The sequence below is a fragment of the Pelophylax lessonae genome (assembly GCF_965119305.1).
Source record: "Pelophylax lessonae genome assembly, chromosome: 3".
NCBI lineage: Eukaryota > Metazoa > Chordata > Amphibia > Anura > Ranidae > Pelophylax > Pelophylax lessonae.
This window is the reverse complement of record NC_138770.1, coordinates 666,030,872-666,049,642: the sequence shown is the minus strand read 5'-3', so window position 1 is coordinate 666,049,642 and position 18,771 is coordinate 666,030,872. Positions and strand designations below refer to the sequence as shown.

General features: G+C 43.2%; 1 protein-coding gene across 1 annotated transcript in view; it reads right to left on the bottom strand.

Moving 5' to 3' along the window:
* Positions 1-11,169, bottom strand: part of LOC309550665 (uncharacterized protein) — a 124,045-nt gene extending 112,876 nt beyond the window's left edge. Inside the window, 3 exon segments of the mRNA XM_082250999.1 lie at positions 2,513-2,667; positions 5,088-5,191; positions 10,764-11,169. Coding sequence (XP_082107125.1) covers positions 2,513-2,667; positions 5,088-5,191; positions 10,764-11,141 — 637 coding nt within the window. The 5' untranslated portion in view covers positions 11,142-11,169.
* Positions 11,170-18,771: the final 7,602 nt, after the last annotated feature.

Below are 18,771 nucleotides of genomic sequence, written 5' to 3'. Positions count from 1 at the left end.
CTGTCCATACATGAGGTTCCTATGGACATCTTAGAACATTCCTATCAGAGCCCCAGACAGTCCCTCTCTAGAATTCACTGATGGCCATGGTGGAGCCCAAGTCCGGAGGGAAATGTCATCATTTTGTGCTATGGTCCACTCCTTTATTATATTTCTCACCTCTTTACCTTTAAAGTGTTACTAAACCCACAACAGTAAAAATCAGTCTGTGTATGTAGTAAAGCATGCTTGTTATACTCACTGTAGAACTATGAGGTGTCTGGAGAATAATGGAAAGAGGCATCCAAGTATCCAAGGACATTAGTGAGTGCAGACTGGTGTGAGAGATCCCCGTGACTGTGTGCTGCTACTATCCCTCATTAGAGTCAGTGTTGCTTAAAGGGGACATTGTTCATGGTGTCCTAGTATAGCTCAGACCATTATTAGGACTGTGCTCAGATTCTTCAAGAGGAAGATTAGTGCCCTTAAGTTACTTCTTAATGTTTCTGGAGTATCCCATAGTTACCCAAAACCCATCCAAGTTCAAGTTCTGCAATAAAGCATCGAAAAAACATAACCGGAGAACAGGGGTCCCCAAACTATGGCCCGAGGGCCACATTCGGCCCACTACAAGATTTTATCTGGACCTCAGCTAGGGTCAGTTGTATATCCTCAATATGTACTCATTGGGGATTACACTCCTGATCACAGCACACTGAATCCGACTTTAAAATTGTGCGACTTCACTGGAAGTCATACGATTTCAAAGCCCCAGGTCAGTGCAGCTTCAGGTGCAACTTAGCTGACATCTGTGCAACTTAATGCACAGATGTCTATGCAAGCCGCACCTGTAATCGCAAAAAATAGTGCAGAAACCTTTTCATCAAATCAGTGCGGCACCGCAAAGTTGGAGTAGCACCGATTTGAACAGTTCCATTGCTGACTATAGAGTGCGACTTGTCATGCACCTTGGACCTCTGTAAACGGGGGTTTGTCAGCAGAGGCTGCCTATGGTCTCCACTACTGATACAAGGGGGAACTCTGATAGGGACCTGTATGTATGGGGAGGGCTCTGATCAAGACCCTGATATAAGGAAGGACTGCTAAGGCAGATTCTGATGTATGGGGGGGGGGCTCTAATGGGGACTCTAATGGAAGGGGGGGTCTTATGGGGATGCTGATATAATAGGGACTCTGACAGGAAACCCAATATAAGTGGGGGGATATAATGGGGACCATGATGTATTATTTATAAAATATATAATACGGCCCTTGTACGGAAAAGTTTGGAGACCCCTGCCGTAGACTGATTACTGAGCCAAAAGTGTGACTGTGACTGTGTGCTTGACTCAGGGGCGTAACTACAGGGGTTGCAGGGGTTGCAATTGCAACCGGGCCCTTTGCTCCAGGGGGCCTGAGCAGCTCCCCTGTACACCTGGATAGGAGGGGCGGCGGTGGCAGCATATAGAGAAATCACTGTCCTCCTTTTTCCTCCTGTAGCTGCAGGAGGATAATGGAGGAGATTGGTTCCTCTGTATGCTGCCCCCACCACTCCTCCTATCCAGTTCACTTGTGTTCTGCTGTCTCTGGGCCCCTGTGTGCTCCCCTGGTCCCCCCCCCTCACTGTGCTCCCTCCCCTCTCCTGCCGGCTGCTGCAGGGGATGTGTCACAATAGAGAACCAGGAAGGGTCAGTAAAAATGTAATTTATCAGCTCCTTCCTTTTCTGAATGGACAGAGTCATAGTCAGTCACATTGTAAAAAAATGTATAAAATGATAAAAAATAATACAATTAATATACCATAAAATAAAAACTACTGAGACCAGTGGGTGAACTTCCAGGATCGCAAAGGTCACACTTGCAACCGGGCCCTGGCATTCCAACACTGTGGGGAGGCCCCAAGATGGCAGGAAGGGGGCCCACTGCAGAACTTGTGAAAGGGTCCCGCTGCGGGACCTTAATAAAGAGCCCCGCAACCAGAGTAAAGGGCCCCAGGATCACTGGGAAGAGCCCCAGGCTTGAAGAGAAGGGCTCCAGCCAGGGGTCCGGGGGTCCCTTCATGGTTTCTTGCACCGGGGCCCTGAAGGTTCTAGTTACGCCTCTGGCTTGACTGCTGGTACATCTAGTGGAAAAGATCCTTGGGACCAAATCAGCGGGTTGTTTGGGGGGTGAGCGCTATGAATACAAGATTCTTGACAAAGAAAATTAAAATTGAAACGAAAATTTGATCATTATAGAACTACTAGAATTTTTTTAACAATGTCAGATTGTCTAATACATTTTAATATAGAGATCCAGAATTCTTTTATTTTTAATCTATGGTGTTTGCTGCCTGAAAACTATCTTCTGTCATAGTAGTGTCTTTTTCTCACATATCTAGTCCTCCATTGAAAGCACAATTCCCAGCAGGAACAACAGCTGATGGAAATCGAGATTAGCCACCCCATTAATGATTCACATGTACATTGTACTCTAACTGTGACGGAGCTATGGAAAAGAGATCACACCTTCAAAGAGAGAATGGAGCTCATACCTAGAGTTATAGAGATGAGGGTCATTCCCATCAGCCCAACTCCAGTCAGCAATCTGCACAGTGAGAACATGATGTAGGACACAGAAAATGCTGACATGGTCCCGAATATGGTACTCACTAGGAATGACAATAGCAAAATCTTCTTACGCCCAAACCTGTGGGAGGAAGAGTCACAGATCAATGGGTCAAAACCACAGGTCCTGGTACAGACACTCGTCATCCGGTCAGACAAAGTCATCCAGAACAATGCCAGGACAAGGTCCTTTGGCATACAAGGCAAAACTACTAAAGTGCACCCCGCCCCATCTTCCTTTTTCCTGATTTCTGTATACAAAAAATTATAATAAATTAAAAGCCCTTGTGTTGGATTGTTGCACTCCAGACTTGGTCAACAGCTGTGTGACTATGACCTCCTATGATCCACCATGACCTGCTGTGACCTATGACATGCCTTGATGAGGCATGACTCACTTTGACCTGCCATGACTCATCTTGATGTTCTGTAACCTGCCATGACCTGATGGAACCTGCTATAACCTAGTATGATTCCCCTTGACCTGCTGAGACCTGGTGTTTCTACCTCTGTCCTACCTGAAGCCCTTCTGAGAAATTTCAGTTCCCTTCACCTGACCACCAGCCCGCTCTGCCCTTTCCAGAGCTCTAAACATACAGTATTGGAAGATTTCCCGCTGCACATCTACCCATAAATAAATGGTTGGAGTTTGCAAAACTCTCTTGAGGAACTCTCTTCTGGGATGCGATCAATTCACTGCCTATACTGCTATACTGTTATCTTTATATATATATATGTATATATATATATATATATATATATATATATATATATATATATATATATATATATATATATACATATACACATATACAGTATCTCACAAAACTGAGTACATCCCTCAGATTTTTATAAATATTTCATTATATCTTTTCATGTGGCAACACCGAAGAAATGAAACTTTGCTACAATGTAAAGTAGTGAGTGTACAGCTTGTATAACAGTGTAAATTTGCTGTCCCCTCAAAATAATATAACACACAGCCATTAATGTCTAAACCACTGGCAACTTGGGCCCAATTAGCCATTTTCCCTCCCCGGGGTCATGTGACTCGTTAGTGTTACAAGGTATCAGGTGTTAAATTTGGTGTTATCGTCACTCTCTCTTACTGGTCACTGGAAGTTCAACATGGCACCTCATGGCAAAGAACGCTCTGAGGATCTGAAAAAAAGAATTGTTGCTCTACATAAAGATGTCCTAGGCTATAAGAAGATTGCCAAGACCCTGAAACTGAGCTGCAGCACGGTGGCCAAGACCATACAGCGGTTAAACAGGAAAGGTTCCACTCAGAACAGGCCTTGCCATGGTTGACCAAAGAAGTTGAGAGCACATGCTCAGCGTCATATCCAGAGATTGTCTTTGGGAAATAGACATATAAGTGCTGCCAGCATTGCTGCAGAGGCTGAAGGGGAGGGGGGGTCAGCCTGTCAGTGCTCAGACCATACGCCGCACACTGCATCAAATTGGTCTGCATGGCTGTCATCCCAGAAGGAAGCCTCTTCTAAAGATGATGCACAAGAAAGCCTGCAAACAGTTTGCTAAAGATAAGCAGACTAAGGCCATGGATTACTGGAACCATGTCCTGTGGTCTGATGAGACCAAGATAAAGGTATTTGGTTCAGATGGTGTCAAGCGTGTGTGGTGGCAACCAGGTGAGGAGTACAAAGACAAGTGTGTCTTGCCTACAGTCAAGCATGGTGGTGGGAGTGTCATGGTCTGGGGCTGCATGAGTGCTGCCGACACTGGGGAGCTACAGTTCATTGAGGGAACCATGAATGCCAACATGTACTGTGACTTACTGAAGCAGAGCATCATCCCCTTCCTTCGGAGACTGGGCCGCAGGGCAGAATTCCAACATGATAACGACCCCAAACACACCTCCAAGATGACTACTGCCTTGCTAAAGAAGCTGAGGGTAAAGGTGATGGACTGGCCAAGCATGTCTCCAGATCTAAACCCTATTGATCATCTGTGGGGCATCCTCAAGCAGGAGGTGGGAGGAGCACAAGGTCTCCAACATCCACCAGCTCTGTGATGTCATCATGGAGGAGTGGAAGAGGACTCCAGTGGCAACCTGTGAAGCTCTGGTGAACTCCATGCCCAAGAGGGTTATGGCAGTGCTGGAAAATAATGGTGGCCAAAATATTGACACTTTGGGCCCAATTTTGAATTTTCACTTAGGGGTGTACTCACTTTTGTTGCCAGCGGTTTAGACATTAATAAGTTATTTAGAGAGGACAGGAAATTTACACTGTTATACAAGCTGTACACTCACTACTTTACATTGTAGCAAAGTGTCATTTCTTCAGTGTTGTCACATGAAAAGATATAATAAAATATTTACAAAAATGTGAGGGGTGTACGCACTTTTGTAAGATACTGTATATATATATATATATATACACCTTTTCACTGAAGACGGGATGTGCGGTACTGTGCTTCTTCTGAGGACCATATAACATGACGGACAGACATGAGAGGTGACCTGTACTATCATCTCACCTGTCAGACAGGAATCCGCAGAGGAGGGATCCAATAGTAAGACCGATGAAGAAGAATGTGGCGGCCGCTTGATTTAACCATTTACTGTCACACACCAGATCCCACTGCAACAGAAAGACAACTAACTAATTTTATCTGCATGTGAGCAGGTGCTTTTAGAGTGTTCCGTGTCAAATATTTTTTCTTTCTTGCCTGTTATATTCTGAGCTAGTAAATCCTGAGAAGCAAGGGTTAACACTGCTGGACAGGTTTTGTTCAGGAAGAGTACTGCCCCCTGCGGCTCAAACCATATAAAGAGGGGCTCACTGAGTACCCTGAGGGTAGGACTGTTCAAGGTATAGCCACCACTCTGCTGCGTTGCTCCCCCTAAAGGGCACTTAAAGTGAAACTTCACTCTCTCAATCAACATGAAGTACAGTAAAACCTTGGATTGCGAGCATAATTCGTTCCGGAAGCATGCTTGTAATACAAAGCACTCTTATATCAAAGCGAATTTCCCCATAAGAAATAATGGAAACTCAGATGATTCATTCCACAACCATTTATTCATAAGTCCTTCAGTTTATAGCCCATATAAAAAGATTATAGCATTGCGATAGGTTGCATAAAATGTCCATCCACAAATGGCCGCTTCCATAAGGGGATTAGAAGCAAAGTCCAGCAGGAGCTACAGAGTATAAAAGAGAAGAGAGGCGCCTCTAAGTGTAGCAATATGGTTCCATTTAATGAAGGTACAACATTTAGCAACTCACATGGTTGATGAATAAAACAGGCACATCTAAGTATGCAGGCATCCGGGGTAAAGCTGTCCACATAGACTATCTTCTGCACCGCCAGCTGCCAGTCTGTAGTCCTGACCGGGAAGACCACACTGCAGTAAAGCGATCTGAAAGCGAGGGGCAGCATGGAAGGGATGACGTAGATGTCGGTGAGGAGGACGGTCTATGTGGACAGCTTTACCCCAGATGCCTGCATCCTTAGATGTGCCTGTTCCAATCATCAACCATGTGAGTTGCTAAATGTTGTACCTTCATTAAATTTAACCATATTGCTACACTTAGAGGCGCCTCTCTTCTCTTTTATACTTAGCTGTGACTTGAGGCTACTTGTATATCAAGACATCGCTTGTATATCAAGTCAAAATTTATTTGAAAATTTTGCTTGTCTTGCAAAGCGCTCTTAAACCAAGTTACTCTCAAACCAAGGTTTTACTGTACTTTTAATCCTTATGCTGCTAGTAATCAGATAGGAAAGTACAGTATATCATATTTGCTTGTTTTAAACTTTTTTTTACATTTCTTCAGTTATTTCCTGGTTCCCATGCCTAGACAAATAATGTCATACATCTCAGGAGTCTTTAGTAGAGGAGGAGGGGCTTTCTCAGAAGGGATGAGCCGAACACCCCCCCCCCCCCTATTGGTTCGCACCAGGACATCTCGAACAGAGAAAAAGTTCTGGCCAACATGCAAACTCTAGAATCTACAGTTTATGGGACACGAACATGAAAAATCCTAATTTGAAAGGCTTATATGCAAGTTATTGCAATAAAAGTGTATAGGGACTCGCGTACTGTCCTGGGGGAAATGTATCAATGCAAAAAAATATTTTAAAATGATCATTTTTAAGGAGGAGCAGTGATTTTAAAGTGAAACAATAAAAATGAAAAATTAAACACACTAAAGCATGGAGACATGGATGGATGGGGAATTTGCTTTGAAACTAAAAATTAATTATGTACAGTGGGTACGGAAAGTATTCAGACTCCCTTAAATTTTTCACTCTTTGTTATATTGCAGCCATTTGCTAAAATCATTTAGGTTCATTCTTCTTCCTCATGAATGTACACATAGCACCCCATACTGACAGAAAAACACAGAATTGTTGACATTGTTGCAGATTTATTAAAAAAGAAAAACTGAAATATCACATGGTCCTAAGTATTCAGACCCTTTGCTGTGACACTCATATATTTAACTCAGGTGCTTTCCATTTCTTCTGATCATCCTTGAGATGGTTCTACACCTTCATTTGAGTCCAGCTGTGTTTGATTATACTGATTGGACTTGATTAGGAAAGCCACACACCTGTCTATATAAGACCTTCCACATCACAATGCATGTCGGAGCAAATGAGAATCATGAGGTCAAAGGAACTGCCTGAAGAGCTCAGAGACAGAATTGTGGCAAGCTACAGATCTGGCCAAGGTTACAAAAAGATTTCTGCTGCACTTAAGGTTCCTAAGAGCACAGTGGCCTCCATAATCCTCAAATGGAAGACGTTTGGGACGACCAGAACCCTTCCTAGAGCTGGCCGTCCGGCCAAACTGAGCTATCGGGGGAGAAGAGCCTTGGTGAGAGAGGTAAAGAAGAACCCAAAGATCACTGTGGCTGAGCTCCAGAGATGCAGTCAGGAGATGGGAGAAAGTTGTAGAAAGTCAACCATCACTGCAGCCCTCCACCAGTCGGGGCTTTATGGCAGAGTGGCCCGACGGAAGCCTCTCCTCAGTGTAAGACACATGAAAGCCCGCATGGAGTTTGCTAAAAAACACCTGAAGGACTCCAAGATGGTGAGAAATAAGATTCTCTGGTCTGATGAGACCAAAATAGAACTTTTTGGCCTTAATTCTAAGCGGTATGTGTGGAGAAAACCAGGCACTGCTCATCACCTGTCCAATACAGTCCCAACAGTGAAGCATGGTGGTGGCAGCATCATGCTGTGGGGTGTTTTTCAGCTGCAGGGACAGGACGACTGGTTGCAATCCAGGGAAAGATGAATGCGGCCAAGTACAGGGATATCCTGGACAAAAACCTTCTCCAGAGTACTCTGGACCTCAGACTGGGCCGAAGGTTTACCTTCCAACAAGACAATGACCCTAAGCACACAGCTAAAATAACGAAGGAGTGGCTTCACAACAACTCCGTGACTGTTCTTGAATGGCCCAGCCAGAGCCCTGACTTAAACCAAATTGAGCATCTCTGGAGAGACCTAAAAATGGCTGTCCACCAACGTTTACCATCCAACCTGACAGAACTGGAGAGGATCTGCAAGGAGGAATGGCAGAGGATCCCCAAATCCAGGTGTGAAAGACTTGTTTCATCTTTCCCAAAAAGACTCCTGGCTGTATTAGATCAAAAGGGGGCTTCTACTAAATACTGAGCAAAGGGTCTGAATACTTAGGACCATGTGATATTTCAGTTTTTCTTTTTTAATAAATCTGCAACAATGTCAACAATTCTGTGTTTTTCTGTCAGTATGGGGTGCTATGTGTACATTCATGAGGAAGAAGAATGAACTTAAATGATTTTAGCAAATGGCTGCAATATAACAAAGAGTGAAAAATGTAAGGGGGTCTGAATACTTTCCGTACCCACTGTAGCATTTTTGGTTTGTGGTGCTCAGATGAAGTGTAGTTCCACTTTAAAGAACTTTATATAGGACTGTGTTTTGAAGATGTCTATGTGAACTGTTAACTTGTTACCTTTACCTTTGTTCATCTAATCTGCCTGGTCTAAAGTCACTAAAGGGGTGCATGCATGTCGTACGAAAGAACAGGGCTTACAATAGAGGACAAGAGAAGTTACAGAAGATGCAGAGTAAAGGTCTAACGAGCAGGGAAGCGGTCCTAAGGATGCTATACTGCTGTTGCTAACGACTACTGTACTTGTGTCAAGTGCTTAACCACTTAAGCCCCGGAAGATTTTACCCCCTTCCTGACCAGGGGGTTTTTTGCGATTTTTTACTGCGTGACTTTAACGGACAATTGTGCGGTCGTGCGACGCTCTACCTAAACGAATTTGACGCCCTTTTTTTCCCACAACAGAGCTTTCTTTTGGTGGTATTTGATCACCTGTACAATTTTTACTTTTTGCGCTATAAACAAAAAAAGAGTGTAAATTTTGCAAAAATAACAATATTTTTCACATTTTTTATATGAAATTCCCCCAAAAAAATGTAAAAATCTAAATTTTTTTACATTTTTGGCCAATTTGTTTTCTGCTAAATATGTTTGGTAAAAAAAATTGCAAAAAGCGTATTTTGATTGGTTTGCGCAAAAGTTATTGCGTTTACTAACTATGGGAAAGATTTCGGTCATTTTTGGTGTTTTTTTATAACGTGTAATGGCGGCGATCTGCGATTTTTTTTTGCGGTACTTCAACATTGCAGCGGACAGATCGGACCCTTGACTGACATTTTTGACACTTTTGGGGTTACCAGTGACATTACTGCAGTAATCAGTGCTATACATATGAACTGTTACTGCAAAATGACACTGGCAGGGAAGGGGTTAACCTTATTGGGGAGGGAGGGGTTAAGTGTGTCCCTAGGGGCGTGCTTTTTACTGTGATTGGCTGTGGCTACTAGTGTAGGAACAGTGATCAACGGTCCTACATAGTAGAACCGTATGATCACTGTTTCTACACAGGGGAGAATGACAGGCGGCTTGTTTACATCAGCCGCCTGACTTTCTCCCTCTGCACCGACGATCGGCGAGTGACCGGCGGACATCGGGTCCGCCGGTCACACGCACTGACTTCCCTGTGAATGAGCCGCGGCGGGCACGCGCCTCCGCGGGCGCGCACTCGCCCGCTATTGGCTCACAAGGAAGTGACAGGCAAGCGACGTAGATCTACGTCACTTTGCCTGGCCGGGGCTGACCGCCGCAGTAAATAGTCGTGCGGTGGTCGGCAACCGGTTAAGTAGCCAACTGGCCAGGAAGCGGATGACATGGCAAGGGTGACGGAGACTCTGGTAATGACAGGGTGTTATAACCGGTCTCGCATCACAGGGTACCTAGGGACCTAGCCTGGGAGTCACGAGTGTTGTAATATGTCTGCAGGAAGAGAACAAAAATGGGTTTATGAGAAGTGTGCTTCCTGTATCTAATGGCAACATACTGATCAATGTCACTGGTAGTGAGGTGAGGGGACTGCTGGGTTGGTGGAGACCAGTTCAAACTCCATAGTAATGGCTTAGAAATGCACCTGATTATTTCCCTCTTCAGCTCCCATTCCCTGCCCTGTCACCTACTCCCATCCTGTCCCCCGTTCCTCATTTACTGCGCCACCATCAACTCCCATCCATGCCCTGCATTAGCTCCCATCCCCAACCCCACCTGTTCTGCTATCAATTCAGCAAACTGTCAGCTGCCATCCCCAACCTCATCATCAACACTCTCCTTGTTCCCATCTCCTACTCCCTCATTCCCTGCCCCACTATCAACTCATTTTTCTCTCCCTGAAGGGCTTTACGTACTGCAAATGGATAAAATAACAGATCATGTATGAGAAACAATATTATGGGTGCTTCAATCAGATAATATGTTTGGAAAATGAATTCTGTATGGACATGATTCTAACATTGTCATTTAATGCTTTTCCAATTAACTTGAAAATAAAAAAACATTGGGCAGTCTGGAAATGTTCTGAGAGGATTTGAAAATCCAAAAATTTATTTTTACATTCAGAAATATATTATATTTGGATCACTTTCATTTCCACACATCTGCTGGAATTCCCTTTGCGTTGCTCAGGAAGAAAATTGGCCTGCAGAGAGCATGGACGAACCTCCACTGGCAAGTGCAAGGTGTAGGGAATTTGGTGGTTGGTTTTAAATTAAATGACACACAGCATTTGAAAATTGTATAATACACATTACATGAGCAAAAAACATTTTTACCTGAGTGACGGTGGTGGAGGAGTAGGTGGACAGGTCATACTCCCAGCCCTGGTCACAGCTCTGCACACCAGATCCATTGATGGTCTCCTGGGATCTGTTGAGGATCAGGTGAGGCCGCGGATGGGAATACATCTTACAGGAACTGAAGGTTCCATCCTGGGCCTGGGGAATATTGATGACGAGTAGGTCCTCTTGGCTCAGGTTCTCAGGGTTTCTCTGGGTAGAGATGGCACAATGGTGGGGTGGCACAGCTGAGATGAAAATATGTAATAGGAAATGAAGAGGAAGAATGACACGAGGGAGGCAGAGAATCAGGAGAGACACTATCTGGAATTTTCCAAAAACACCAACTTCTGCGAGGACATCTTCAAACCTCATCCTGCAGATTCCAGGGGAGAAGCCAGAATGCTACCAAGAAGAGTTTATGGAAACATATGAAAGAAGCTAGGGAGTGACAATGAGAAACAAATTATCCCAAAATAACTAAGTTTGTGTTTTCAGAAGCTCTTATCCACAACATGGTCATTATTTAATGCACACTGGCAACACTTAACTCATTTCCAGTAGTAAATGGCTGGATAGCATACATGGGTCATGGGACTTCCATTGTACAACACAGCACCACTTTGTTCACTGCAGGGATTTACAGCACTATGGCACACAACAGCTCCAATCTAATCAACTATTTAGTCTGGATTGGAAACAGTGAGATGCCATTTTGACCGTAAGGGAACTGCCAAGCAAATCAACAATCCAATCACTGGAATATTTAGGACGTTTCAAAAGGTTTTATTCACCCTTAAATGTTTAGTGTGAAATAATATTATACTATCTGTTTTTTCAGCAGCTGATTAAAGTACAATTCCAGGCTAACTAGTCTTAAAAATACATCTAAATTTCCTATTTTCAGCCTGGTCATGTGATTTGGCTCCCCTGTGTCAGACAGCAGCAGATGCAGGGGAGAGGAGGGAGCACCAACAATGGACGGACCATAGGAGCCCATGGGTGACGTCACTGCTCCCAGGCGCTCTCTCCTCTCCAGGCTAAAAATAGGTAAGTATTGGAGCATTTTTCAGACTAGTTAGGTTCAGCCTGGAATTCTAATTGAAACCCTTTGTGCCTAAGGGTAAAACAAATCTTAAAGAGGAAGTAAAGCTTCTTCTGTAACTTGTACCTATAGGTAAGCCTATGATAAGGCTTACCTATAGGTACTGTAAATATCTCCTCAAACATGCACCGTTTAGGAGATATTTACTTTGTATGCAACCAGTGACATCACTGGCGCATGCACTCTGAAGGAACGGCCAACCGCGCCGTTCCTTCAGAGCCCTGTGTCGTATACACAGTGACGTCATCGCGGCTTCGGCCAATCAGATGGCCAGAGGATGCCAACCCGGAAGTAAGACTGGGTATAGATGGTGTAACGAAATCGCCGATCCACACTATACATGTGGTATTGCGTCAGTATACGGCTTCCTTGCAGTCATGAACATATATCCCAGATTCTCCCAGCCGCCCTTATACAAAGCTAGCCAACATCTTAGCTCGTACAAGTTTTGGAACCTTCTCCTTTATTGAACAGTTTCACACTCAATTTATACACACATGAGCATATCCCCCTCCTGATCAAATTACTACACACAGGTCAGGGGTTGCCTGATTACATTATCCTATGCAGATGAAATTGTATACAGAAACAGAATTAACCTGAACTAATTATCTGGCCATCTGGACAGAACAGAGTGAGGTCATTAACATTTAACAATGGGACAGGCAGACTTAACACAATACACATCCCACCTCAATAGATAGATAATAGGACAAGACTGCCAATGACAGTTTGTCTGGCCCCTACATTGAAGTACATGGAATACACATTATCTTAATACACTAACAATAGGGGAAGCCTGTCTCTGACATTGAAGGACATGGAACAGAAGCCAATGTGATTAGCTCTTTCAATGAACATGTTAAGAATCAAACAGCTGACAAATATTACTACCCCACTTGAAGCAATTCAAACCATTAACTATTTGTCTTTCACTCCTAGTGACAGTGCGTACCGTCACAGATGGACGCCGTGTCAGCGGTGCGCGGGCGGCACTGCGGAGGCTTCGTTCTAAGGTAAGTATTTCATAATGAGCCGATATGCGATGCACACTAGCTCATTATGCCTTTGTCTTTTAGGTTTTTATTTTTAAATTTTTTTATTTTTTGGGAGGTTTAAAACCTCTTTAATGCCTAAGCCTAATTTTGCAACTTTGACATGTGTTAGTAAAACCGTACATATCATCACAACTACTTTGTGCATCCAGGTGGATTATACTGTGCTTTTTTCAGGACAAATTGGGCTTTCCTTTGGTGGTAAATGGTAATGGATATCTCCTGATAAATGGCCTCAAAATAATAAAAAAAAATCTTTTTTATTTTAAATTTAGCTGTATATTTCTTGTTACTATCATAACCTACCACCATAGAAAAACTCAAAGTAAATTCTCCTGCTCCTAACGATCGCAGTGATACCACATATGTTTATATTTGTTTTTGCCTGTACCCGTAGTACAGCCCAGAAATAATGGGGTGCATTCTTCTTTTTTTTTTACCCTAGCTAAAACCCCTTTGCGCCGATTGTACGTAAATATGGAGCCTCAGCTTTAAGGGGTTGTACCCGGGTAATGCCTGCAGCTGCTGCAGGCATCACCCGGTACTGTTTTTTAGAGCCGAATGGCGGCTTTCTTGGGATAACAACCGATGCAGCTAAGCAGCCGCTCGGCAGTTATTCCAAGCAGCGGGAAGAGGCGTTCCCCCCCCCCCCCCCCACTCCTGCCACCTTCCAGGGCTCACCTCCTGTCCCACCGGGAGGCCTGAGCGACCAGCTGGCACGTCCGCCAGCAGGTTGAAGACCCGAATGAAGCTGGAATCGGCTTTGATCGCGTCTCAGATCCAGTAACCATGACATGTCATGACATCCATTTCGGTTTACAGAAGACTTAAAGGTGCCAAGTTTAAAAAAATTACAGCATTCAAAACAGCCAAACTTGGCATTTTGAAAGCTTTTAAGTGCAGAGGAGGGGTTTGGGGTCTTAAAGACCCCCGATCCCTCCATAAAGAACACCTGTCACTGCCTATTACTGTCACAATTTATGCTTACATTCCTTCTGACAACAATAAAAGTGATCAGAAATTTTTTTTCAAAGGTACAGCGTAAAAAAAAAAAAAAGATGTAAAGTGCCCCGTCCCTCTGTGCTCACACGCAGAAGCGAATGTATACGTAAGTTGTGACCGCAAATGTAAACAGTGTTCCAACCACACATGTAAGTTATCGCCACGATCGTTAGAGCGAGAGCAATAATTCTAGCACTAGACCTTCTTTGTAACTCTTTTTTAAACATTTTAAAGCGTCGCCTATGGAGATTTCTAAGTGCCGTAGTTTGTCGCCATTCCACAAGTGCGCGCAATTTTAAAGCATGACATGTTAGGTATCTATTTACTCGGCGTTACATCATCGTTCGCATTATACAAAAAAATTGGGCAAACTTTAGTTTTGTTTTGTTTTTAATTCATGAAAGTGTATTTTTTCCCCAAAAAAATGCGTTAGAAAGACTGCTGAACAAATTCTGTGTGACATAAAATATTGCAAAGATCGCCATTTTATTCTTTAGGGTCTCTAATAAAAAAACATATATATATATATATATATAATGGTTGGGGGTTCTAAGTCATTTTCTAGCAAACAATATGAATTTTAACTTGTAGGCAACAAATGTCAGAAAAAAGTCTTCAACATGACTAGATATGAAGGGGTAAAAAAAAAAAAAAAAAGTTTGTCCCAAAAATGCTGACCCTTGCCTTTGACCTTGACCCAAATACTAACCCTGCCACTGACCTAGATCAAACTTTGATCCAGGTATTTTTATTATTTTTTTTAAACTATAATTATTTATTTTTCTACATGCGCTGCAAGGACAGAGAAAGATACAATGTATATTTCTCATCCATTGAAGAGACAGAAAACATGGGGGCGGGCTTCACAGTGACTGATCATTGTAACTGCCAATCAGAGGCTTTCACTCCAGGTGACCTGGAATCTCGAGTGTCAGGCCCCGATTGTTAGAACATGTGGTGCTCTCCCAGCACAAAGGGAGAAGCGCAAACATGTGGCCACACGAAAAAAAAAGCCCATATTTGTGTGACGTTGGCGCCAAGGGGTTAATCACTTACTGAGCATGCAGCTTCTCTATCTTTTTAACCACTTACCAATTTGTTTTCTGCTACATATTTTTGGTAAAAAAAAATCCCAAAACGCGTATTTTAATTGGTTTGCACAAAAGTTATAGTGTTTACAAACTATGGGATAGATTTTTGGAATTTTTATTTATTTTTTTGTTTTTATTAGTAATGGCGACGATCAGCATTTTTTAGCGGGACTGCGACATTGCGGCGGACAGATCGGGCCCCTAACTTACATTTTTGCCACTTTTTGGGGACCATTGACATTACTACAGTAATCAGTGCTAAAAATATGCACTGTTACTGTATAAATGGCACTGGCAGGGAAGGGGTTAGTTAACACTGGGGGTGATCAAACCCATTAATGTATGCCTAACAATGCTTGCTGACTGTGTGGGGGGGGGGGGGAAGGGTTCTGTGACAGGCACAGAGAGATCTGGGTTTCAGCTTAGCCGAGACTCCTGATCTCTCCCTGCCTGTCTCACAGAAGACTCGCCTGCTTTGTTTACATAAGCAGGCTGGTCTTCTGTCAATTTCTCTGACGATAGCGGGAGGCTGTCAGCAATCGCCGCCGCTCCTCCCTCGGCCCACCTCCTGTCTAAACACAGTTGGAGCGCGACTCCAGCGGAGCTTGCGTGCCGCCGAGACCTTGTGCACAAAATCACGTAGATCTACGTGGTTTTGCGCAGCCGAGCCGCCCTGCCGCAGTAATACTACGATGCGCGGTCAGCAAGAGGTTAACTGACAATTGCGCAGTCCTGTGAAGCTGTACCCTAAAAAAATTGATGTCCTTTTTTTAACACAAATAGAGCTTTCTTTTGGTGGTATTTGATCACATGTGCGATTTTTTAATTTTTTTGCACTATAAACAAAAAAAAAAAAACAATTTTGAAAAAAAAATATATATATTTTTTACTTTCTGCTGTCAGAACACAATATCCCCCAGGTGTGATCCCTCCAACCACGCTTTTAAGCATTGGTGGGGAAATTTATTGATCTCTTGTGTTCAAACCTGCAAAGATCAGAAGGCTGAAGCAACAGAACAGTCAAACAAAGTCCTGCATGAACCTTTTTTCTGTACCTTTAGTGAAATAAAGGTCTTAGTGCTTACAGGATTCCAACTTAGATGTCTCCATCATGGAATTTGGAGGCTGCTGGAAAAGAACAGTACAGGGCTACACCATAAACAAAATATCCTAAAAATCCCAATAATGTGCCTACAGCATATGGGGGCACTGGGGGATAAATCAGAGGCACTGAGAGATGGACCTGAGGCAAAGAGAAATGGACCATAGATAATAAATTATGGACCTTGGGTAGCAGGAGATGGCACCAAATGATGGATCAGAGGCACTGAGTGATGAGCCAGAGGTAATAAGAGGTGGACCAGGAGTAGTAAGAGATAGATCAGGGGCATTAAAAAATGTACTAGAAGCACAAGGGCCAAATTTTAATGTCTAGGCCAGGGGTCTTCAAACTACGGCCCTCCAGTTGTTCAGGAACTACAATTCCCATCATGCCTAGTCATGTCTGTGAATGTCAGAGTTTTACAATGCCTCATGGGATGTGTAGTTCTGCTACAGCTGGAGGACCGTAGTTTGAGGATCCCTGGTCCAGGCGAATGGGTCAGAGCAACTCCAAAACTGCAGCTCTTGTGGGATGTTCCCAGTCTGCAGTGGTCAGGATATACTAAGAGTAGTCTAAGGAAGGAAAACTGCCGAACAGGGTCATGGATGGCCAAGACTTTTTGCACATAGGTAGCAAAGGCTGACCCGTGTAGTCCAATTTCATTGAAAAGCTACTGTAGCTCAAATCCCTGAACAAGGTAATCATGCTGGTTCCAATAGCAAGGTGTCAGATCACAAAGTGACCAACACAACACCCTATTCCCAATGCACAGGTTCCTGTAAAAATGGCTGTGCATGTAAGTGGGTGCTGCAACGACCACTTGCTGGAACTGTAAATAGTCAGAGCATGAGAAAGTCACCAGCACACCATGGATCTCCAGAATGGGTCCAGAACTTTGTCATATGTCACATGCCCGATGAAGGGGTCTTGCAAGGCACCGAAACATTGCTTTTGCTATAACAATGTGATCACTGAATAAAGTTTTGGACCCATTCTGGTGATCCATGGTGTGCTGGTGAAGTTCTCTCGCTCAGAAAAAAATGAGATAGAGAAAGATGGGGCTTTGCGGGCCAGTGGGAGTAGAAGGATCAGACACAAGCCCAATTTATAAAACAATTAACCATTTTATTAAGTTAGAAGTAAAAAACATGGGCAACCATGCACATGTTCACAAGGACAAACTAACATGAAAGGAAATTCCTATAAAATCAATCGATATGAGTCATTAACAATATAGAAATACATCCCGTGAGGGAAAAAAAACAAAAGCCTGTGTAGGATGGAAGGTAGGTCTCAGAATGGAATGTGGTCAATGTAGGTCCCCAGTAAGCCGACGCTTTTCGCTCAAGGCTTCCTCAGGGCCTGAGAGACCATGACAGACCGGTATTTCCTTGCTTGTAATGACTCAGGAGGTGACAGGTTGTAGCGACACACAGACTGGTAAATATCACTGCTTCAGTATTCAAATACAGCCTCCATGTTGTACCTACATTTATATATTTGTCTAAGTATAAGTGTCCGACCCCTCAATCACCGCAAGAGCAATGCTTTTTGAATTAGGACGGTAATTTATTAAAGCTTGATTGCCAAAATTCTCCGATGTATTCGGATATTTTTGAGGGTATAGGTGACCAGCACTAAAAGCTGCACTTCATGTATCCACCTATAGTTTCCTCTTCTCTTAGATAAGCCCAGTGGAATGATAGTTTGGTATACACTTAGCGATATACGGTGATTATAGCCTATTTATGGTACAAGGGTAGCTTCAGGCAGGAAGAGGTACACATCACAGCATCCTATTTCAGATAGGTAAAGAGGACAATATGTCCTAGACTCCACAGGTCCTCTATGTAGATAACGCCAGCAAGCCTGCCTGTCATGTACATTTACAGACTCAGAATTTCAAATTTGCTCCTGATGAGTGGACATAGAGCCACGAAACGCGTAGAGCCTATAAGATATGAAGATATACTATTTGAAGACTGATTTACATGTTGTTTATTTATATAATGTATTGACGGATTTATGTATTCATTGATTGATTTTTATGTAAATATATTTTTATGAATTTATATACTTCATGTTCAGTTCTTGACATACGGATATTTTTACTGTACTCTCCATACAATATGCAATAAATTATTTATTCATTTTTGTGACATATCTTAGTACCTTTTAATATTTGTTAATGACTGACATCACTCAAAGTCCCACAACCTCTGTCTTTTTCCTACATGTACTGGAGACTCTGAGAAATGGACCAGGGATACAGACAGGCAGAACAGAGACACTGAGAGATAGATAGGCATTGAAAGAAGGTCCTGAAGTGCCGAGAGATAGACCGGGGGCATTGAAAAATTAACCAGATGGATGTGGGGCCAACAGATAAACTGAAGGCACAGAGGGATACAACCTCAGGGAGCCTGAGAGATGGACAAGATGGACTAAGAGATGGTTTGTAGGCAAAAGGAAATGGACCACAAGCACTGAGCGCTTGACCAGAAGTCCTGAAAAGTTTAGGCAAAAAAAGAGAAGATTACTGACATGGGCGACTGATAAATTATGGGTGACAGAATGGAGAAGAGAAATAAAATAAATAAACTGCCACAGACTTGTGGCAGTTGCATGACATAATATCAGTTCATGTCTA